Here is a 23,573-nt window from a genome sequence, read left to right on the forward strand (position 1 = left end):
ATTATCTGCAGCACCCCTGCTCAGCCAGCCCTAAATCATGGACATCCTGCTCACCTGGTGGTGGAATTAGTGTGCTATATAAATCAGCCCCCAGGCTGTCCATCCCCCTGGGCCAGCCCATGGCACCCACCTGGGATTTGATGTCCAAACCCCTCTCTCTGTGTTGTTCTGGTCTTGCAGTACCAGGACAAAGACCTCTCTCTTGGAGGCCTGGCTACATCTTGCTCCTCCCTGCACACCCTTCCTGAAGGCTGCTCCAGATCCTCACCACAACCCTGACCAGACCCTTTGGACTTGTTTGCCATCGTCCCCTCCTCTTCCCTCAGTGCCAGGGCCTCTCCTGTACCAGTCCTGGTCCCTTCATGTCCCACCCTGGCACTGTCCCACATCCCTCCAGGGCCTGGGGACGGCAGGAAACACAAGAGGGGACTGTCCTGTCTTGTGTCCCCTGAAACACAAGAAGGGACTGTCCTGTCCTGTGTCCCCTGAAACACCAGAGGGGACTGTCCTTCAGGCTGCCCCCACCTAACCAGGGTGGCTTTCCCATGGAGTTGCTCCCAGATTTTCCCATCATCTCCACACGGCTCCAGCTGTCCCCTTTGGTGTCCCCTGCTTGGCCCAGGTCCCCAGGTGAGCACATGGCACTCATTGCCACAGCTCTACCCCTGAGAGCTGACCTGCTCCTCGGCCTAATGGGTTTCCAGAGGGGTGGGGGAGAGGGAGGAGAGCGAGAGGCTGATGCTTCTCAGCCACTCAGCTCGGCCCAGAGCTAACGAGGCATCTCAAAATTAAAAAGTGAACTGCAATCCCCAGCAGGCCTGTCCTCCTTTTGGCATTAGGCGGAGTTCTCTTTCTCTTTTTCAAAAAAAATTTAAAAAAAGAGGACTAGGGAGCCACGAGTTGTGTTTGGAGCTGTGGAGGCACCACATCCTGGGCAGGGTGGGAGCGCTAAGATGAGCCTGGGGGCTCTCTTAAACTTTGAGGGGCAAGAGCTGCCTCACCATGGCAGGTGGTACATGGGAACAGGTCCCTCCATGTGCCTTCACACCCAAAGCATCCCAGCTGCTCCTGCTCTACTGGCAGGAGTGAATGGAGGAGGCACCCCAGGACGTGGAGCTGGGACAGTCCCCAAGGCTGAGGGTGGGGACAGGGCAGGGTGACTGCCACTGATGTGGGGACAGGATGGCAAGGAGGAAACAACTCTGCTGCAGGAGGAAACATGGGGAAATCAGCAGGAAAGAGCAGGGAAGCGAGGAAGGGAAGCCAACTGGTTCATCACATTTGTGGGTTGCATTCCTCCCATGGGAATCTGTCTGGGAAGGACGTGGCTGTGCCCACACCTCCAGGGAGCCCAGCACTGGCTGCTGTGACCTTCCTGCCCCTGGTGCCTCACCCTTGAGCCACAGAGAGCTGAAGCCTGGCTTTAGAGGCACAGCTCAGCCTGGTTCATGGGCAGCTGAGAGGCAGCTGCTTTGCTCCACTCCTCTCCACTTGGGCAGGCAGCTGCCTGTCCTGCCAGACCCCCTGGTTACTCGTGGCCAGCCCTGAGGCAACTCCATGACATCCCTTTGGGGCACAGGGCTCTCAGCAGGACTTGCCACTCCTCCAGGGTGCCTCCTTGGCCATTCCCAGCTCACCCTCACTGGAGTTCCCAGGATGGGAACACAGGGGTGGTGGGATCACCTCCCCCCATAAAGAGGGCTTACAGCCCCCCTGCCCAGCTGGGAGGCAGAGGAGGGATGGCAGGACAGTCCAGATGCAGCACAGGGCAGTCCTGGAGAACAGTCCCGTCCTCAGGATGCTGGAACTGGAGCTCGGTCCAGTCCCACACAGCCCTGGGGGGACAGCAGGGCTGCACACACACAGGCCCCAGGGCTTTGCCCAAACTGTGCCTTTCACCCAGAATCACAGCGCATCAGAGCAGGAGAGCACCCACAAGGATCATCCAGTCCAACTCCTGACCCTGTCCAGGACCCCCAACAACCCCTGCCTGTGCCTGAGAGCATTGTACAAATACTCCTGGAGCTCTGGCAGCCTTGGGGACATGACCATTCCCTGGGGAGCCTGCTCCACATTCCAATCACCCTCTGGGGAAAGAACCTTTTCCTAATATCCAACCTGAGCCTCCCCTGGCACAGCTTCATGCTGTTCCTGTGGGTCCTGTGGCTGTGCCAGCTGCACACAACTCATTGGGGAGAACTTCACCCTCTCCACGACAGGACTGGGAGCCACACAGGCTTACACACCTCCTGGCATGATCCCAGTGGATTTCACCTAGAAATGGGTTTGATCCAAAAGCCCAGAGAACTGGTGAGCTCTGGGTACAGCAGTGCTACAAGGAAACTTCCACCCCTTTCCCTGGCCTTGAAACACCAACAATCTCCAGCTTCCAGACTCTTGTGTCAGCCCAGCTGGAAATGCTGCAGGAATTTTGCCTGGATGAGCCTGTCCTGGGGTGGGAGCCAGGCATGCTGATAGTGTGAGCATCCCTGCACCACGAGCACCAAGGTGCTCCCCACCAGGACCTTGTTCTCATGAGCAAAGGGAAGGACAAGAAAGGGTGAAGGGCAACAGTGAGGCAATTACAGGGAAGGGGGTCATGGTCATAATTCTATTTCTTTACTTGAATGAGGAGAAATGCAGCTTGCACTTTGGGAATTCAGAGCAAAATCAAATGAAATGCCAGGGCTGCCCAGCCCCATCCATCCCGCAGCCTGGGAGGATGCAGTGCCTGCTGAACCCAGCCCCAGCACTGCACAAATCTGTAGGGTCAGCACAGGAACAGGCTGGACCCTCTCCTGGGTGCCCTGGGGGCTGGAATCAGGGAGCAAAACCTGCTGGGCCCAGCCCCTGGCTCCCTGTGCTCCGTGGCTCTGCAGAGCCAGCTCTGCTCCTGCTGCACTGGATCCCAGTCCCTGCCATGGCTTTACACCCTGCTCCTCTTCCAGTTTTATGTCATCTCCACGGCTCTCCCCCTCATAAAATGTGACTGCACCAATTTCTGTGGTCAGGTCTGGCCAGGTAATAGGGACATTTCGTGTTTGCTGGGCAGAGCCTTTAAATCAAAGCCAGCCTGTCCCATGCTCAAAGGAGAGAGGGAAGATTTGGAAGCCCTGTTTGCCTGCAGCATGCTGCAGCCAGAGCATCCCCCCACTGCCCTGGGTCACCTCCCAGGTGCCCCTGAGAACTATGGAGGGGTTGGCATCATCTCCCCCACCCAGAGCCCTCCCTGAGGCCAGGGCCCAGCAGCACCTGGTGCTGCCTCCTGAAAGCCCCTGTTCCACCACGGGGTAGAAACAAGGAGATGAGGGCGGTGGGGATGGTGTTTGTGGGGTGGAAGGGACTCTGCTGAAGGGTACGGGGTGGTCAGAGCATGAGGCAGGTCTGGGTGAGGGGCAGGGAAACCAGAGGCTTCAAGGAGAGACGGGTTTGGTCACAGGGAACAGCAATACACTGGGTGCCTTCAAACCCTGTTAAAGCAGTGAGGGTATTCCTTCACTCCCAGCTTCTAGGAACTATGGGCCAGCCCTGTTGGGAGAAAACTGCTCCCTTGAGCCACTAAATAATTGTCCCTGGCCTCTCTTCCCCCTGAGAGCGCAGGCATGAGCCTGTCTCCCATCAGTCCATGGAGAGGGACGCCTGAAGTGTAGCTGTCCTCCTGTGGGCTGAGCATCCCCCAGCCCCTCACATCTCCTCATCAGCAGGAAATAGCATTGCCAGAAAAGACTTAAACCAGCCAAGCTTGGCAGGCTGAGTCCAGAAGCTCTCAAATCCCCCACCCTGTGCTTTTCCTGTGCCTGCTCCTCTCCTAGAAATGGACCTCAACTGGACCTGGGAACATGACAGTGCCCAAAGATTTTCCATATTTCATCTCCACCAGCCTCTTGTGGTTCTCCTGATTGTTCACAGGACCCAAGGGTGGAATTGAAGATCCTTGACCCCAGGGAATATTTTATGCCTCACTGTTGCTGAGGGAGCAGCTTTGCAGGCCAATCAACAGCCCCACCAGCAATAACCTCGACCCTCTGCAGGGAAAAGAGCCAAAATATCTGGCACTGGGAGGAGAAATGGAGGAGGGATGACTTGTTGTCCGTGATGGAGGAAAGCTAGGAGCAGAGGGAGAGCTGAGTGTCTCTGTTGTGTCAAAATATCCCCAGAAACGTCACACCATGGACAGCGCAGCTGCCTGCAGAGATGGGTGATGGTGGAAGGAGAGGAGCCAGCAAGAGGAGAAGGGAAAGCAGGAGGGGTGGCAGAATTGTGAGGGAGAAGGCCCTAAGGACGTGAGGGAGAAGGCCCTAAGGATGTGAGGGAGAAGGCCCTAAGGATGTGAGGGAGAAGGCCCTAAGGACGTGAGGAAGAAGACTGTAAGGATGTGAGGGAGAAGGCCCTAAGGACGTGAGGGAGAAGGCTGTAAGGACGAGAGGGAGAAGGCCATAAGGACGAGAGGGAGATGGCCCTAAGGATGTGAGGGAGAAGGCCCTGAGGATGTGAGGGAGAAGGCCCTAAGGACATGAGGGAGAAGGCCATAAGGACATGAGGGAGAAGGCCCTAAGGACATGAGGGAGAAGGCCATAAGGATGTGAGGGCTGGGGCTGGAGATGTCTGAGGGGAACACTGCCTGCAGTATGTGTGGCTGAGGGGCCAGCACAGACACAGCCCTTGTCCCCTGTCCCCTGTCCCCTGTCCCCTGTCCCCTGTCCCCTGCCCCTGCCTCACCTCCGAAGTCGGGCCTGAGGCGGACGTCATAGCCCTTGAGCAGTTTGTCCACAATCTCTTTCACCACAGAAATATTTCCAGTGGAGGGGCTGAAAGACAAAAGAAGAGAGTTCTCGTCATCCCATATGGCACCAGGGGTCCTGGCCAGCTACCTCAGCATCCTTCACAGCCCAGGGCACCAGAACACCTCAGCCATGAGCAGAGTCTCTCTGTGTTCTCTCTCAATGGTGTCTTCTGTCCTTGGCACATCTGCCAGCCCCCCACCAGCCCACGAGCCCCACAGGACCCCTGAGCCTTTCTGGGAGGGGCTCTGAAGTCTCAGCAGTGTTTTGGCTCCTCTTCTGCAGCTCTCCCTGCCTCCAGGACACCCCCAGCTCTGTCCCTTGGTGTCCCTCTGGTGTCGGCACCCCAGGGGTTGGGCTGCTGGACACCTCAATGAGCACCCTGGCCACTCACCCACACACCCGGGGGACTTCCCTGTCCCTGCCCACAGAGGGGTGCAGACACAGAGGCAGAAATTGTCCTTTCTGTTCCCCAGGCTGTGCTTGGGGCAGCTGCAGCTCTCCCTTGCAGGTCTCACCGCCTTCCTCAGCCCAGCTCCAGGTCTTACATCACCCAGCACAGACTTGGCACGTCCCAAGGTCCCCACCACACGGGTGGCCCCAGCAGGCACCCTGCCCTGTCACACACCCCAGTGTGACTTCCCACTGCACCCAGGGCTTTCTTCAGGTTATTGAAACAAACAATGAAGGTATTGAAGAAAACGAGGCTCCTTTTTTTCCACGGCCTCGATATACGGCTGATCTCTGCCGTGTAAAAAATCAGTTTCTGTCACTCAGCATCACTGTGACTTCTTAGCAACGCAGATCAAGAGGCAGAGCCAGGGAAGGAGAGTCCATCTTCCCCTCTGTGTGCCAGAGCAGCAATCCTTTCCCTCCCAGCCCTTTAACCTGCACACAGAGGGGGCAGATGTCCTCCCTAACACCCATCCAGCGAGAAAGGAGCTCCTTCTGAAATCAGCCCAAGGGCCAAACCTAAACTGAAGGTGGGAAACCAGAAAGCAGGGGATGCTAAAAATACTGGACCTATTGAGTGCTGCGGGGTGTATCAGGTTTTGTGCCTGAATCCCCAGCCTCTGTGCCACCCTCGTCCCCTGCTTTGCATGAGAATAGAGACCCTGCCGGTGACAACTGCTGCTCTTTGCAGTCACCCACCACAACAGCATGTCTCCCTGTCAACACCGCCTCCCACATCCATCCCAGTCAACCTGGAAAGCTGCACTGCCTCTGCCTGCCAGCCCCGTACCAGGGGCTGCCGCTGGCATGTCCCTGTGTCTGCACACACAGACAGACAGACAGGCAGGCAGGCATGCTCCCCTGGCTGCACAGAGGGGGTAGGGACTCCCTGCCTGTGCACACAGACACACAGACACACAGACACAGGGGAGCACTGGGTGAGGCTGCAGAACAGGCTCAGAGGTGTGTGACCACATCCCAGCCAGGGCCTGGGGGTGCCTGGGGGTGGCTGCGGGTGAAACTGGGGGCAGACCCTGCTCTGCTGGGGTGTGATGAGACACTGGGCTGTGGACATGATTTCAGAGGAGCACAGAAGCAGGCATTTGTGGGTCTGGTGAGCCAGACTCTCCCTAGGGCTGTGGGTGGAGGCACATGGGACCACCTGGGAGCCTGGACAGCTCTCAGGGCTCTCTGGGATGTGCAGGAATTTCTCAGCAGGACGGGGATGTGCAAATGTGAGGCAGCACCCAGCTCTGGTGCATGCATAACCAACAAGCCCTTGTGCTGGCAGGGGAAGGGGTCTGAGCTCCTGAGTGTGCTCCTGAGAGGGGTACAGCGATTCCTTGCTGGGCTTTAATCACTGTGAAAAGGCCAGAGAGGTGTGCACAGGTGGGCACTTTCACAACTCTGTGCCCAGGCTTGCAAGGTCCACTTGCACCTGTGGATTTCTCTGCAGGTGTGTGAGGTTTTGCAGCATGCAAAACACAGTCCTGTCACTGAGTATTGAGAGTGTGCAGCAGCATTTGTTCATCTCTAGACAGCCATTCCTAGGTACACAGACTCCCATATTCATAACACGGTCACTGTGCATTTCTCAAGGGATTTGGACACCTCTGCCTGGCTTCCTACAGTGCATAAACTCAGGAATCAGTGTTTACCTCATTAATATTAGACGGGAAATTGAGATAGAGACAGGAAACGTGTCAGGGGCCCTGCAGAAAGGGGCAGAGCGGGAAGAGGGCCGTGGGGACTTTTTCCTCCTCACCAGCTACAAGGTGGCCTAGTGAGGGAATAAACCATCATGATTAAGGACAAGGTCTTTTGCCTCCCAGTGCTCCCTCTGATCCAAAAAGACACATCCCTCCCACTGAGGAGGCAAGTCGTGCATTTGCCCAGCTGTGGGCGAGCAGCTGCATGCCAGTGCTATTCCTGGCGAATGTGGGTCTGCATCCGCTCGGGGAGCACGCACAGCCAGCCTGTGATCTGAATTCCAGAGTGCTGTGCCCCTGATTCTGTGTCAGTGGCTCTGCACAGCCACGTACCCTTGCAGCCCAACCTCCCCATACCAGCACCCCGTGCTGCTGCCTGGGGTGTGTAGGAGTAGCTGGAGGCTTGTGCACATGGAGAGTGTTTTGTCTCCAAGCCGTGCACAGGCACACACGCAGACTACGGGTGGGAATCAGTGCTGGACAGACAAACACACATGCAGGGACACACATCTGAGCAAAGGGGCTTGCTGTGGGCTCTGAATGTCACACATTGGCTCGGCCAGTGCCTCTCGAGCTGCCTGCATGTGGCCCCACACAGCAGGACCACGCATGAATGGTGTGGGCAAGGTGGGCACGCGCCTGCGCCCGTGCGTGTTTATAGCCACGGGAGCACAATGTGGGTGCTCACAGCCCTGCAAGGACCTGTCTCTGTGTGTGTGTGCGTGTTTATAGCCACAGGAGCACAAATGTGGGCACTCACAGCCCTTCAAGGACTCTGTGTGTGTGTGTGTGCATGTTTATGGCCACAGGAGCACAAATGTGGGCACCCACAGCCCTGCAAGGACCTGTGCATGTTTACAGCCATGGGAACACAGCCCAGCAGGGACTTGTGTGTGTTTATAGCCACAGGAGCACAAATGAGGGCACCCACAGCCCTACAAGGACCTGCATGTGTTTACAGTGATGGGAACACAAATCTGGGCACCCATAGCCCTGAAAGGACCTGTGCATGTTTATAATGATGGGAACACAAATGTGGGCACCCACAGCCCTGCAAGGACTCTGTGTGTGTGTGTGTGTGCGTGTGTGCGTGTTTATAATGACAGGAACACAAATCTGGGCACCCATAGCCCCAAAAGCACCTCTGTGTGCGTGTGTGTGTTTATAACCATGGGAACAGAAATCTGAGCAAATCTGGGCACCCACAGCCCTGCAAAGACTCTGTGTGTGTGTGTGTGTGTGTGTGTGTGTGTGTGTGTGTGTTTACAACGATGGGAGCACAAATCTGGGCACCCATAGCCCCAAAAGGACCTGTGAGTGTGCATGTTTATAAGCACGGGAACACAAATCTGGGCACCCACAGCCCTGCAAGGACCTGTGCATGTTTATAACCATGGGAACCCAAATGTGGGCACCCACATCCCCACAAGGACTGCGTGTGTGCGCCGGGAGCGCGCTGCTCCCCGCGCACGGCTGGGCAGGGAGATGCCACAGCTCCCCCCGGCAGCGCGCAGGGACAAACGCACCTGCCCGCAGGTGTGCGGAGGGAGGGAGGCAGGGAGGGCGAGCAGCAGCAGGCAGCGCTACCCCCGTGCGTGAAAGCAGCGGATGAGCGAGCAAACAGGTGCGCTCCGCACACCTTGGCCAGGCTGGATGGGCGCCCGCACCTCCGGAGCGCTGCGAGTGCTCCGGGCACAGCCCGGGAACAGCTGCAGCCGGAGCGGGCAGGGGAGCGGTGCCAGCTCTGCCCGGTGCCACGCAGGGCAGGTGAAGCTGCGCGCCGTAGGTGTGAGTGACACACGGGCGGGCACGGCCGGCTGCGCGCACGCAGGGCCGGATCCGGATGGATGGCACCCACAGAGGAGGTGTTGCATGTCATCAATCCCGCACGGCCGTGGGCATCGCCCCCGGAGCTCCGCAGAGCCGGGGCTGTGGCACAGCGCAGCTCGCACGGATGCGAGCGTGGCTGCTTGTGCGTGGCCAAGGCAGCCTGTGCCGGGCGCCTAGCGCAGCTCCGGGGCTCCGGCGGCTCCTGCGGGCACCATGTTCCCCAGCAAACCCCCTCGTTTGGCCATTTTCCCTCGGGCTGGGCAGGGGGACGCGCACACACGCTCTGCGAGGTGGGCTCCGTCCGCAGGGTCTGCTCCACATCTCATGTACGAGCATCCCTCCTCCCCCCGGAACGGCACGGGCTGGGGAGTAACAATAGCAGACGGCAGGGGAAGCGATTTAGGGAAAGAACCCCCTCCTCTTCCCCACATCCAGCTCGATGGAGAAAAGCCCGACCGAGACAAACAAGCCCTGTGCCAGCCCCCCTGTCCCCGCAGCCTGGGATCGCAATCCTTACCTTTGCGCACAGCAGGCGAGACAAAGAGCTGCTAAAGCAGAGACAATTCCACTCAATCTGTCTGCCTGAAATGTCCACATTTCCACAAAGACGAAGGATGAAAAAAAAATCTTTGGAGGGGAGGGGAAAGAAAGATGGATCTTCTGAAATCCCCCTCCAAAAAAAGGGGGGGAGGGAAAAAAGAAACCAACCCCCCCCCCAGTTAATGATTTCCTAGAGAAAAAGAATAATGACAAAAAACTAAAAAATGAGGGGGACAAATACCCCCCCCACTCCTTCAGTGCCAGTCAAAGAATTCGTTTCTTCTTCCTTTCAGCATCCTCTCAACAAGAGACATCCTCTGGCAATGGAGAAAATCCCAAGAGAAAGAAAAATAAAATGCCCCAAAATGGGCTCAGCAAAATGTGAAATTGAATCTCACAGGTACGCGGCAGAAGAAGAAGAAGGAAAAAAATGTAAAAAAAAAAAAGGAAAAACAAAAAAAACCCAACTCAGTGTCCCCTGAGCACTCCACTTGGATTATTTTTCCTCCTGCTCTTTTGCCATCCGGTTCTGCAGATGTTGCATGGCTCCTGCTACCCACCTTCAGAGAGGAGGAGGAGGAGAAAGAGCGTGTGTGTGTGTGTGTGTGTGTGTGTGTGTGTGTGTGTGTGTGAGAGAGAGAGAGAGAGAGAGAGGGAGGACGTGTGAGTTTTCGAGCAATATGATTTTATTCTGGATTTTACCTATTTGCTCCCCCTTTCCTCTTTATTTTCCGAGGGGGGAAGGGGAAACCACCCAGCCCCACTGTGCAGTTATTTTATTTTAGGGAAATCTCAGGCTCGTCACTTGGGAGGTTTGGGGCTTTTGTGAAAAGGTTAAAAAAGAAAAAAAAAATTTAAAAGGAACAGCAAACGCAGCCTGGTGAATAAAAAAAAATACATATATGCATGTGTAGAAAATAGATAAATCCCTGTCTGCAGGGAGGGCTGGATGTCTCCCTAGTGCTGTTGCCGCAGCTCCTGTGGAGTTTTGCTGCTCATTGCAAAGTCACAAGAGGAGGGGAGGAGAGAGGGAGTTTGTGGTTGGGGAGGGGGACTCTCTGGACAAATTGGGATCCTGACGTCATGGCTGACAGCATTAACCCCTGCTGGCTTGCAGAGGGATGGATGAGCATTTTTGCTGAGGTGGATTTTTGGGTTTTTTGCCCGGGGAGGTGGGCGCAGGGAAGATGATGGGAAAGGTGATGGCATTTTGGCAAGAGGGGGGCTGTGCCTGGGCAAGAGTGGCTCAGCTGTGAGCGCTGATGGGTGCTGTGGCTGCCTGAAACACTGTCATCAACACAGGCTGAGCTTCCTCCTGCAGCCACAGAGATGGAAAATAAGGTGATTTACTCAGAATGTCTCCATGCCACAGAGCCCAGTGGCCTGGTGGCCTCCTCCAGGGCCACTGGGGGAGATCTGGAGGCTCTGCTGGGGCTGGAGACTCCCCCAGGCTGGGGAAGCCCAGTTCAGGAGGGATGCTCAGCTCTCCCTGAAGGATGCTGTTATGCATACAATGGAGTTTGTGGGAAAAGGGAGACTGAGCTCCCAGAAATGCTGCTGGGGATCAGCTCCTGGTGCTGGGGCTTTGCATGCTGGAATGGTAACAGCCATTGAAATCCTCACAGCCTCCTGTGCACCAGCCTCTGAGCTTTGTCTTATAAAATTATATATATTGAAGGAACTCTCCATCAGGCATGCAGTAATGTACTACCAGGAGGGATTTTTTTTTCCCCTAGGAAAAAGAAGAGATCCAGCAGCACTTTGAAGGCAGAGCAGAAGCCATGGCTCAAGGAGGAAACATCTGAGCTCTCACCAGCCTGGATGGGACCTCCTCTGCACCTGCCTGGCAGCACCGAGCAGCCCTTCTGAACAGGTATGTCCCGGTTGGCACCTGTGTGTAGATGGTTTCCAAAGCCCTCTGGGACAAGGGACAGAGCAGATGTGTCACTGCAGCTGGCAGGACCAGCTCCAAAATGCCTCAAGGGGCACAGGGCAATGTCCAGTGGCCACTGGGCAGCTGCTCTGTCCTGCCCTTCCCTACAGGGAGATCTGGCCAGCAGGAGCAGGGAGCTCATCCTGCCCCTGTCCTTGGCACTGCTGAGGCCAAACCCTGAGTGCTGTGCCCAGCTCTGGCCCCTCAGCTTGGGAAGGACCTTGGGACACTGAGCACGTCCAGAGGGGCTGGGAACACAAACCCTGAGAGGAGCCCCTGAGGGAGCTGGGGGTGCTCAGCCTGGAGAAAAGGAGACTCAGGGCTGCCCTCATCACTCTCACAGCTCCTGAAAGGTGCCTGTGCTCAGCTGGGCTGGGCTCTTTCTCCAGGCACTGACAGAACCAGAGCACACAGCCTGAGCTGCACCAGGGGAAATACAGGCTGGACAGCAGGAGAAAGTTTTTTACAGAAAGGTGATAAAGTTCTGGAATGTTCTGCCCAGGGAGGTGGTGGAGTGCCCATCCCTGGGTGTGTTTAACAAAGCCTGGATGTGGCACTGGGGGCCAGGGCTTGGGTGAGGGGTTGGGGCTGGGCTGGACTCGATGGTCTTGGAGGTCTCTTCCAACCTGGTCATTCTGTGAATTCTGTGTGAATCTGGGAGCATCCTCAGGGGTTCCTAATGCTCCTTTCCCTCATGCTTGGCTTGGCTCTACATGGTTTCCTCATCAGAGACAGGCCACTCATCCTGTGCTCCCAATCTCCTTCTGGTGGGGAGTGACCTTTCTGAGGAGCTCCTCCCTGGCAGGCCAGGCTGGGCTGTGGCCATGCAGAGCCAGCAAACCAGGGAACAGCTGAGTGCTGTGCTGAGCTGGCCTGGTGTCACTGGGGACACTGAACCTGTGGGGCTTGTGGGGAAAAGGAAAACTGGGGGAAGGTTTAACATCTACAGTGAGGCTGCGATAGAATGGGAGGAGAGAAGTTCTTCCCTTACTGCTTAGGCTGGTAGAAAAGGTTCTCTGCTTGGTTTAGTGCCCAGACCATCCCTGCTTGTCCAGACTTAGCAAACTAAGCTCAGAGCAGTGATCTCCACTGCCTTCCCAAAGCCCAAAGCAGGTAAGTGGCACTTGTCACCTGCCAGTGAATGTGCCTGTCCCTGTGGAGTCAGGGCCATGCTGCCCATTGCTTTCACTGCTGGCCATTCCCTGTGGCCTCCACAGTGAGCCCAGGGTGCAGGGACCTCCCCAGGACACCCAACTGGTGACATTTCACTCCGCAGTAGCCCAGAGCAAGCCTGTGTGCTGGGGCTCCCAGTGCTGGCCCTGCACTGTGCCCTCAGGGTGCTCCTGGGCTCCCACACGCCCGGTGTCACAAGCAACTCATGCTTTGTCACCACCCCAGGAGCTTGTGGCTCCCTAATTCCTGTGGCTGAGGGCTCCATGGCCAAAGCTGTAGGGTTTCTCCACAACTCTGCTGAAGAAGAGGAGCCAGCCCAGCAGATCTGGCCCTGCAGGATGTCCCCCCATGCCCAGGATGAGCTGCTTGGTGCCATCAGGTGCTGGCTGTTGTACAGGTACAGCATTTACCTCCTCTGCTGCTGCCAGCACACAGAGTTCCTAACAGCAGTGACTTTCTGAAGCATTTATTCTGATTTAAGCTGCTGGGCACCAGGGAGGAGCTCCTGGGGAGGTGAGAAGCATTTGCCCCCGGGCACCAGAGGCCCCATTAAGCCCTGCCTGGTCCCTTCCTGTTCTGCCCCCTGTCTGGTCCCTTCCTGTTCTGCCCCCTTTGCTCTTCTCCCTCCCACCAGCCATGATTGCAAGTAACTGGCAGGAAAGGTAAGAGAAAAGCAAATGTCAGAGGCACACATGAAGAGGAAAAATTATGTTCACAAATGGTGACATTTGTGCTTGCAAGTTCTCCCAGTCGGGAGCAGAAACCGTGTCACATGAATTATCTGACCACTCAGCCACAACAGGAAACTTTGGGAAGCCCTGCCTGGCAGGGAATGCATCCAAAGGAGCTGCTGGGTGCTCCTGAACATCCTACCTGGAGCCACAGTCTGGGATACAGGAGTGCTCTGGAGTTAGTGCCCATCTCTGCTGGCTCTTGTGAAGGAGAGGAGATGATGCAGATGTGCCCATGCTCACTGAAGGGTTTGTTCCTTGCCCTCCAGAAGATGGGGCCCTCCCAGAGCCCCAAACTCTGTGTCTCCCTGCCCTGCTGGGGGCTGCCTGCTCTCCAGGGAGGGCCCAGTGATGGGTTTTTCTGAAGTTCACATTCTGACGCTGCCAATGTCTGTGAGAGGCTGCTGGGGATGCCAGCTGTGGCTGTAACCACCCTGCAGAGGCCATGGAGCATCATGTTTGTGGCCATTTGCTGTCCTCCACTATTAAATTCCTCATTTTCGCTCCTCTCTTACTTGCTGCTCTGCTGAAATCTTCACACCATGGCCTCCCCTCTTCTCCAGTGGCCACTGCCAACTCCAAGCCCCAAGTGCTGCTTTTCCCAAGAGCTCGCCATCAAGGTGAAAAATCTCCCTCATCCCCTCTCCCAGCCAGCTGGAGAGCTGGCTCTTCTGTCCAGCCAACAATTCCCAGAATAAGATGGTTGTTCTAAAGCAGAACAAGGACAAGAGCTGAGAAAGCAAAAGGATTTTTACAAAACCAGGAATTGAGTGGAAGTCCTGCAGCACTGGCATTTCTGATCCTGTTGGGATTGGCAGTGTGAAGGGCACAAGGCAAGGAAAAGGCCCTTCAACCCCTGCAGAGAGTTAAGGAGTGCCCAAAAATGCCTCCCTGCCCATTGTTGTTAGTGATGGAATCACTGAGGCCCATGTCCCCCATTGGGCCTTCCCATTTCAGAGGGTGCCACACTTCTCACTCCTAGGGATGCTCCTGCCCACCTGTGCCAGCAGAGGAGTCCCCTTCTGAGTCAAAGCTCCTGGTCTGAGTCATGGAGCTACATCAAAAACATCTGGAAGCAGCAGCAGAATGGATGACAAGGATCTAAGCAGAAAATTCCTCTGCTGACCAGCACATGGAGGTCATCTCCTTTTTCTCCCTCTGGCCCTGCAGCTCTCCTGTTCTAGGGCTCAGCACCAGCAGCCAGGAGGAAGGGGGAGCAGGGGAGCCCAGCTGCTGGTCCCTGTCCCCCTGCAGGGACAATGTGTTCCCAGAGCAGGTGCCACCTGCCTCCACCTAAAGCCCTGCAGCATCCAGCACCTGCGCTGAGGGGACACAGCAAAGGTGACAAGAGAGGCTCCCTGGGGACACTGCACTCCACTCAGCCTCAGCGGGTCAGGCCCAGATCTCCTAGAGTCCTCCGCTGTGTTTATCCCGTGATAGAGCTTGTGGTGTGTCCTCCCCAGGCAATGTCCCTTCCTCCAGGTCATGGCTGAATTAATTTGAACTGGACTGGGCCCAGTAGTGTCCCTTGGGCAGCAGCACCAGTCACAGGCCTCCAGCTGGACCCTGGGCCGCCATCAGAACCCTCTGGGCTCTGCCACCCAGCCAGTCCTCAACCTACTGTCCAACCTCCCACCCTCACTGCGAGGAGGTGATGGGAGAGTGCCAAGGACTCTGCTGGAGCCAGGGCAGACAGGAACCACTGCTCTCCCTCCCCTACCAGGCAGCCATTCCATCCCCAAAGCCTATCAGACTGGCTGAGCATGATTTCCCCTTGCTGAACCCATGCTGACTGCTCCTGGTAACCTTCTTCTCCTCCCTGTGCGTGGAGATGACATTCAGGATGAGCTGTTCCTTAACCTTTCCAGGGATGGAGCTGGGGCTGGCTGGCCTGCAGCTCCCTGGGCCCTCCTTCGTGCCCTTTCTGAGCACTGGAGTGACTTGGCTTTCCTCCAGGCCTCAAGCAGCCCTCCTGTTCCCCATGACCTGTACTGTGATGAGATTATGGCTCTGTGACCACACAGAGATCTCTAAATCTTCTTGTTTATGCCCCATGCCATGTGCATTGCTGCACAGGCATTTCAGAGAGCTAATGGAGCCTGAAAGTTCCCAACAAAGGGTGCAAGAAGATCCCCATAGCTGTCAGTCTGCACCTTTCACCATGCCAGGGAGCTGCTCTGCTCAGTTCCTTCCCTGGAGCAGATCAGGACTCCCTTAACCATGTTCTGCTCTCCACTGGTAGTGCCCCATTCCCAGCTGGGAGGTTTCTGACCTGTCAAATTTGGTCTCTCAGTTTTGACCAGACACCTAAACCAGCTAGCAGGTTTCTTTCTGTGATGGAAGCTGGACACTCTTTCTGTGATGGAAGAACTGGGGACCCTTTCTGTGATAGAAGAACTAGACACTCTTTCTGTGATGGAAGAACTGGACACTCTTTCTGTGATAGAAGAACTAGACACTCTTTCTGTGATGGAAGAACTGGACACTCTTTCTGTGATGGAAGAACTCCGTGATGGAAGTTGGACACTCTTTCTGTGATGGCAGCTGGACAATCCCAAGTCCAGCTGTTAGTGTGGAAATGCAGGAGTCCACATGCAAAATGTGCTTTCTGAAGGCACATCCTGCTTTGGGAGAGGTGTGCTTCCTTCCTCTAGCACTCCTCCTGCCTGGGACAGGGCGTTTGCAGCACATCTCCCCTGGGAACACGATGTGTGCTCCTCTCTGGCTCGGCATTTCATGTGGGATAACCCCTGCGTACTTTTCCATGGTGCTTCACCCCTGCAGTGGCTGCAGGAGGCTTTAGCTGACAGCTCTAATCAGGTGGCTGAGCGCTGAGTGACTTTTATGACCTGAAAAGGGTGATAATTGTGCCAAAATTAGCTCTCAGGAGTGTTATATGGCTGTCACCAAACACGATTTGTACATTATGGGTTGGGAGACAGTGAGATGTGTGTCCTGCCCCCGAGACAGGTCTGACAGTCCATCAGCCTGCTGACAGCAGGCAATCTGGGGTCCTGCCTCAACTTCTGGAGCCATTTCAGCCTTTGGAGTTGTGAAAACAAAGCTCCTGTGTAACTCCACAGCCCTGGGCAGTCTGAGGGTGGGAGAGCTGTTCAACAATTCCCTGAGGGAGACAAGGATCATAGCAGGGTTTGCCACCACTGCAAGTGGGGCTGTGCCTGGAGGGAGCCCCACAAACCAACAAACCTTCCAACAAAACTCAGTGTGTGCCCTCCCAGGTGCCAAGGTGGCAGATGGGGAGGCAAAGTGAGGAAAAAGCAAAGCCAGCAGCCAGCAGTGACCGCTGGAGACCCCTCAGAGCTGCCAGGAAGGCGGGCGAGGTCTCTCTCTGGACAAGCAGCAGAAAAATCCCCCGTACTGCAGTTTGTTTGGGAGCTTGGGAGTGAAATCCATGTGATGCTGGGTTGCCTGGCAACAGGCTGAGAGTGATGGAGCATAGGGCAGGTCTGCTCCAGGCTGGGGAGCAGCAGCTCCAGCCACGGGGCTGCCTGTGTGTGCAGGGAGCAGAGGGAAGGGGGAGAGGCAGTCAGAGTGAAAAACATGGTCACAAAAACCTGCCAAGATCCAAGAGGGAGATAAAAGTCTAACTGAGGGTAGGGAGAAAGAGAGAAAACAGGGGAAAGGAGAGCCCAGAGAAGACATCTGGCCACTCAAGGAGCTGCAAGGGCTCCTGGCTGTCACCTCCCAGGGACAGCTGCTGTCACTGCTCAGGGCTGTCCCAGCTTTGACAGAAGAACTGCAGGAAAATGCACTTTTCCTTTGAGCACCTGTAGTGATTCTTCACCTCTGAGGGACACCCAGAGTGCTGCTGCCCTCACAGCCTCAGACAAGTTTTGAAGCTGATTGCACTGTTTGGGCTGAGGGAGCTGCTCTGAGCAGGATCATCCACACCAGGTGACACTGGGAGTGCCACCAGCTCTCAGAGAGATCCCCAGGAGGGCTCCACTGCCACCTAAACTGTTCTGAGGGGGCTGAGGGGTCAGGCATGGTCAGCACAGAGTCTAATTGTGAGTCTAATCTTAATTTCCTCCACATTTAGATGTTGGGAGAGAGACAGAAAAAGAAAGAGAGAAAGAAAGAGAGAGAAAAGGAAGGGAGGAAGGAGGGAAGGAAGGAAGGGAGGAAGGGAGGGAGGGAGGAAGGGAGGGAGGGAGGGAGGGAGGGAGGGAGGGAGGGAGGGAGGGAGGGAGGGAGGGAGGGAGGGAGGGAGGGAGGGAGGGAGGGAGGGAGGGAGGGAGGGAGGGAGGGAGGGAGGGAGGGAGGGAGGGAGGGAGGGAGGAAGGAAGGAAGGAAGGAAGGAAGGAAGGAAGGAAGGAAGGAAGGAAGGAAGGAAGGAAGGAAGGAAGGAAGGAAGGAAGGAAGGAAGGAAGGAAGGAAGGAAGGAAGGAAGGAAGGAAGGAAGGAAGGAAGGAAGGAAGGAAGGAAGGAAGGAAGGAAGGAAGGAAGGAAGGAAGGAAGGAAGGAAGGAAGGAAGGAAGGAAGGAAGGAAGGAAGGAAGGAAGGAAGGAAGGAAGGAAGGAAGGAAGGAAGGAAGGAAGGAAGGAAGGAAGGAAGGAAGGAAGGAAGGAAGGAAGGAAGGAAGGAAGGAAGGAAGGAAGGAAGGAAGGAAGGAAGGAAGGAAGGAAGGAAGGAAGGAAGGAAGGAAGGAAGGAAGGAAGGAAGGAAGGAAGGAAGGAAGGAAGGAAGGAAGGAAGGAAGGAAGGAAGGAAGGAAGGAAGGAAGGAAGGAAGGAAGGAAGGAAGGAAGGAAGGAAGGAAGGAAGGAAGGAAGGAAGGAAGGAAGGAAGGAAGGAAGGAAGGAAGGAAGGAAGGAAGGAAGGAAGGAAGGAAGGAAGGAAGGAAGGAAGGAAGGAAGGAAGGAAGGAAGGAAGGAAGGAAGGAAGGAAGGAAGGAAGGAAGGAAGGAAGGAAGGAAGGAAGGAAGGAAGGAAGGAAGGAAGGAAGGAAGGAAGGAAGGAAGGAAGGAAGGAAAAGACAAATGACAAGGCAAGCAAGTGGTTTCCATCCATACCAAATGCTTTTGGTCTTCAAAATCCCTCTCAAAACCACAGATGTCCCTGTACATCTGTCCTTGCATTGCATCCAAGGAGCGGACACTGCCAGACACTCCCAAGAAATTGATTAAGTGCTGCTTTGTCCCACAGGTGAGGTTTGCCCAGCTCTCCCTGCTCATTTCAGCCCATTTTCATCACTGGGTCAGGATGGAGGCTGAGCTCAGCCCCCCACACCACTCCCCTGACACCAACAGTGCCCCTGCATGGAGCACACTGCAAAAAAATTATATCCCCATCCCTTTGGCCACCTTCTGGCTTCTCCTTTTGCTGTTTTAGCCTACCCACAGCATCCCACAGTGTCCTCAGGAGGAGGAATTCATCCATGTTTCCTCTGGGACACATAAAACAAGGTATTTTGCTCACACTCACATGGTGAGGGAGCAGTAGGGTTGTTGATGGGCTGTGATTTCCCTGTTCTTAGCTCTAGACTCTTAATAATTAAAACTTTTACCTCAGTACTTTCCATTTTGGTGGTTTTTTACCCAGTCTGACTATAAACAGTGCTGTAACAGGACTTTGACCTGGCAGGAAATTCCAAACCCAGCAGTTAATTGATCCCAATTTGAAAAGATGAACAAAAATATTTTATCTAAGTACAGCTGCTTCTGAAATGTCAGGATAAAGTTTTGTTTTTAGCTGTACCTTTCTTGTCATTTATAATAGGAGGCAATACTAAATTTACCCTGATAAGTACTGCAACACTCATCAGAACAAAGCCTATTACAATTTTCTATCATGAGTATGGAGGGGAAAAAAATCATCCTCTCTCCACAGAACATCTCCACTTTGTGCCGCGTTTTCTGAGAAAATTAATCCTCCTGCTCTCTCTTCAAAAATTCAGGCTCAGCAGAGCACCTGAGAGCAGCAGGGGAGGCAGCATTCCCGGGAGCTGCTGCTCCTTGCAGGGGGAAGCACCTGGAGCCCAGGATGGGCCCTGGGCACACTGACTGTGCCAGCTGCACTGCTGACCACGGCTGTCCTTGCCTCAGCTTCCCAAGGAAAAGCACTTTTTTTTTTCAGGAGTAATAGTCCAAAATCTGCTCAGAGAGGGTAACAGCGTGTTCCCTGTAGTAAGAGCCTGAGTGAGGGATGTGGGACTCCAGGCAGCTCCTCAAAATGCAGTTTATTGTACCCAAGAGTTACAGCAGTCCAGGGCTGTGGGTGACAGAGCTGTGCCCACAGCTGTCAGCTCCAGCTGCAGGCAGGCCTGCAGACCCTGAGTTTAGGTTACAATGCATTATTTACTTTTCTTTGCTGAGCATCTTAATGCAGCAGAGCCAATCTACACCTTAACTTTTACCTATAGCCCATCATAACTCCTGTCATTACCATATCCATGGCACTGTTCTCCAATCACTAAAAGTCAGTTCATTACAGTTTAGGCTAGAAGTTGTTTTTCAGTTTTCTTGCAGTGGAAAATTCTGAGACTTTTTTTCTACCTGCAACATCAGCAGGCTTGTTTGCCTGTGCTCTCTTCCTGCTTGGTAAAAACATCTTCTTGTTTGGGGTGGGTTTATCCTTTGCTCTAAGCCATAAAAACCCCTTCTAACTCACACACCCTTGGTTACCCAGTAAGACTGGCTCAGCAGTTCTTTTTGTCTATATCAAAACTTGCTTCCATCTCTATTCCTTCTTCAGATTCTACATTCAAAAATCTTTCTGCCAAGCACACATACCTGTGAGACTTTCTTGTCAAACTTTCATCCTTCCCAGCCCTCCCCTCTGACTCCACTGCCTTTTCCCAGGCAGAGCTATCTATAACTGAAGCAATAGCTGTAACATCTGATTTTTCCACCACCCAACACCTCCTGCTGCAGCTAGCACCAGCCTAAGGTGAGTGCACAAAGAGACACAACACTTTAGTAACGTGTTACATTTGCTTTTTGCTGGTGCCAGGGGCTGCAGAAGGCGGTAGGGAATGAGTTGGAGCTGGAACAGGAGATTTTGGGAAGCTGTTGCCATAAATCCAGGCCACATCTCATCTTCATTTCCTTCACCTTTAGCTATTAGGAGACAGAAAGAGAAAGAGAGGGAAACAAAGAGAGAGAGAAAGAAAACAATGTAAGAAATCTCACACACAGAGTGACCCCAGGCATGGATACAGGGGTGCAAGATTTCTCAGTTCATGCCCATTTCTACCTCACCAAAAGGTGCTTTTAATTATTTCCATTCAGGCTGGAAACTGTTCTTTTCTGTGCTCACCAACTCCACTGAGGGGGAATGTTTCCATCTAAAGAAAGTCCATAGGGGAAATTAACTTTTCCAAGGAAACAGCAGGGAGGCGAGAGAACAAAGCAACTGGAAGGAGAAGTGTAAAGCATCCTGCAAAGCTGCTCCTGCAAACCCCCTCCAGGAGGGAAAGGCAGGGAGTGGAGAGCAGGAATGGCCACAGAGCTCAGCTCTGCTGTGGGATGTGCAGGCAGGACTTGCAGTTGGGACCTCTGGGCTGGCACCTAGCAAACCCTAAACCCCCAGTTCATGGAAGCACCACCTTTTCCTGTGCTTGCTTTGGTGTTTCTGGCCCTCATCTGCAACCCAAAAGGCTGGAGGAGATGAGCAGGGGCTGGGTTAAACACAGGCAGGTGCGGCCAGGCAGAATCACAATCTGAGTTACACATTTGGCTGGTCATGGTTTTCTACAGCCAGCAGCTGCTCACAGTGGACTTGTAGATATCATTTTTGCTGGTTTCTTTAACTGAGTAAAAGCAAATGCCCCTGCTGCCCTCCCCAGGGTCCCAAGGGAAGTGAACTGCCAAGGCTGAAAACTCCACAGCACAAGCCCAGTTCAGGGCTTCACATCTTCTTGGGTCCTCTAAAGGAGGACACAGCACACCTCCACACTCACTGAAGTGAGCTGACCTGTATTTCTGCTCTTCCCTTGCTCCAGTCTCTGTTCTCCAGAGCAGGGGAGGCTTTTCCTCCATGGTTGGAGAGGACAAAGGACTTTGTAGATAAACCATGAAGGCCAGGGACAAAGACAGAGCTGGATGCCCCTGTCCCCAGGGAACCTGCACCTAAGGTGCCTTAGCCATGTGGTAAATGACTGTCCACTTTTTAAAATTTTAAAGGTTTATTAAACTTTAACAAAAAAATACAACAAAAGGGCTAAATAAGGAAAAATCACAGCACTGAGAGCCCCCCTGACTACCAGCCATCAAAATGGATGCTCTGCTTTTTATACTTCTAGCTCCTCTTAAAGTCATGTCAGCCAGCTCCTTCCTTGCCATCCAGGGGTGGAGATCACTTTCTTACACCTTGGCTGGAGGTCAGGTGTTGCCATAGTAACAAGCCAAATGCCCCAGTGACCAAGGCCATCCCATGATGGCAATGCAAGGGGAGGACCCATTGCAGTAACATAACTGCACATCTACAGAACTCCTCTTACCACACACCTGATGTTCACTCTTTCATTGTGAGAGCCAACCATCTCTTCACTCATCTGGAACAGCCAGCACCCACCCAGCAGAAGGAAGAGCTTCTGAGCCTGCCTCCCAGGCCACCATTTCAGCTCCTGGATGTGAAGTTGTTTCCCAGACCACCAACATAATTCTTCCAGCAAGGACAGTCCAGCTCTGCAGGGAAAACTGAACCAACAAATCAGTGATGCCCAGACATCCATCACAGAAACACTGGTGGCAAGAGAGCCCTGGAGATCAGCCCACCCTCCCCTCATGCTGTGAGCCATCCCCACAGCACAGGCCACTGCTGATCCAAGGGGATTCCTGTTCTCCCAGGCTCGGGTAGCTGCTGGTTGAGGTGTTCCTGCTTTCTGTGCCACATCCCCACACTGGTGTGAGCTCAGGACTGGCAGCAAACCCACTGCTCCCTGTCCTTGGAGTCAGCCAGCACCCCGAGGGGATCTGTGGTCTCCTGGTGGTGCCACTCACGTTTACACCCACAGCTCTCCAGGCTTTGAGGGAACTGGAAAAGCTCTTTGCTTTATTGTGTTTAATTCCCAGCGGAAGTGCAGGGGTCAGGAGGAGGCTGCTTTTCGTGCCAGGATGTCCTGATTAAGTCAAGCACTGCTGATGGAATCTTAAAAGCGCTGAAGAGGGGTAATGCATCTCGCAGCATCGGAAGTTCTGGGGGGCAATTACCGAAGAATGCTCTTGTTAGGAGTCAGAACGGGCCGGGAACATGAACATCCCTCTGCCAGGAGCCCGTGGCCCCTCACGACACGGGGGCTGGCAGGCTCTGTTGGCATGGCAACGCGGGATGCTGGAGCAGGGGCCGCGGGCGGCAGTTTGCAATCGGCAACACGGAGAAATGTTTGATAGATTTAAAAATGCCAACCTCGCACACTCGTTCTCTCCTTCCCTCCCTTCTCCCGCACTCACTCACTCCACCTTGTGCTGCCAAGCTGAATAACGACGGGATTGTGGTGGGAGAAAAACGGCACCATCTGTACCGCGGCTGGCAGGGACAGGGGCACAGGGGACTGAACCACTTTTTAATCTGCCAGTCCCCCATTTCCTGCCAGGATCTCTCCCTGGGGAGGCAAAGGCAGGCGGTGCAGAGGGACTGGGGCTCCAGCAGGAGGTTCAGGCTGTGATATCCCACATTTCTCATCAACACTCTGGACTACTTTACTCTCCCATTGCAGGATGGAGAGGGCAACTCTGACTTACCTTTTTTATTTTATTTTATTTAAGACCCAGGGCTTTTCAAGCATTGAATAGTTCTTGTTCACTGTTAGAACTCATGCAGAGCATTCCTTAGGCAGCTAAGAGGAGTGAAGAGGCAGAGGGGTTAAAAAAGCAGATTTTTCTGCATAGCCAAAACCTTCACTGCTTCCACAGGGGATCTCTGGGATGTTGGAGATGAGATCAGGACTCCCTGCACCAATGGCAGCTGCAGAAGTCCCTGCTCCCACTCCAGGGGTGACCTCCCCACCCAAAGGAGTTTGTTCCCCAGCACATGTTACCCTCCTGCACGTGGTTGGGGACAGTGTGACAACCACACAGTGTCCCACGGGTCTGGTTACACCAGGATAAACACCCTGCTGCTTTTTGTCTGGGTATGATGCCAAAGGGATGCTTCAGTGTGGTTCTGGCTGCTCCCTGGCCAGGGCTGCAGGCTGGCCCAGATCTCCCGCAGGGGCTCACTGAGGCTCCCCTCCAGCAGCACCCAGCTCTGCAATGGCTCTGGGAGCCTTGTGCCTCACAGCAGGGCTTTGTGTGCTGCTCCTCCCCAAACCACCAGCCTAGAGAGAGAGATGAGCGTGGGGAGAGTCACCTGTGACACCTGGGAATGCTCAACCAGCAGGACACCCACTCCAAAGAACTTTTCCCTTGGAGGTTACAGCTGTGTAACAGCCCTGAGGGCACCACCAGCCCCACCTGGGGGATGG

The 23,573-nt window shown here is 54.5% G+C and overlaps 1 protein-coding gene across 2 annotated transcripts in view; it reads right to left on the reverse strand.

The window, feature by feature from the left end:
- The window catches only part of LOC311157826 (gamma-aminobutyric acid receptor subunit beta-4), a gene marked incomplete at its 3' end in the record, with an annotated part of 75,363 nt that extends 65,523 nt beyond the window's left edge, over window positions 1-9,840 (reverse strand). For both annotated transcript variants that reach the window (XM_084212801.1, XM_084212800.1), the window contains exons 1-2: window positions 9,291-9,840; window positions 4,720-4,808 (exon numbers count right to left, since the gene is read on the reverse strand). In XM_084212801.1, coding sequence (XP_084068927.1) covers window positions 4,720-4,808; window positions 9,291-9,370 — 169 coding nt within the window. In that variant the 5' untranslated portion in view covers window positions 9,371-9,840. The remainder of the gene's footprint in view (window positions 1-4,719; window positions 4,809-9,290) is intronic.
- Window positions 9,841-23,573: the final 13,733 nt, after the last annotated feature.

The sequence above is a fragment of the Fringilla coelebs genome (genome assembly GCF_963513975.1).
Source record: "Fringilla coelebs genome assembly, chromosome: 11".
Taxonomy (NCBI): Eukaryota; Metazoa; Chordata; class Aves; order Passeriformes; family Fringillidae; genus Fringilla; species Fringilla coelebs.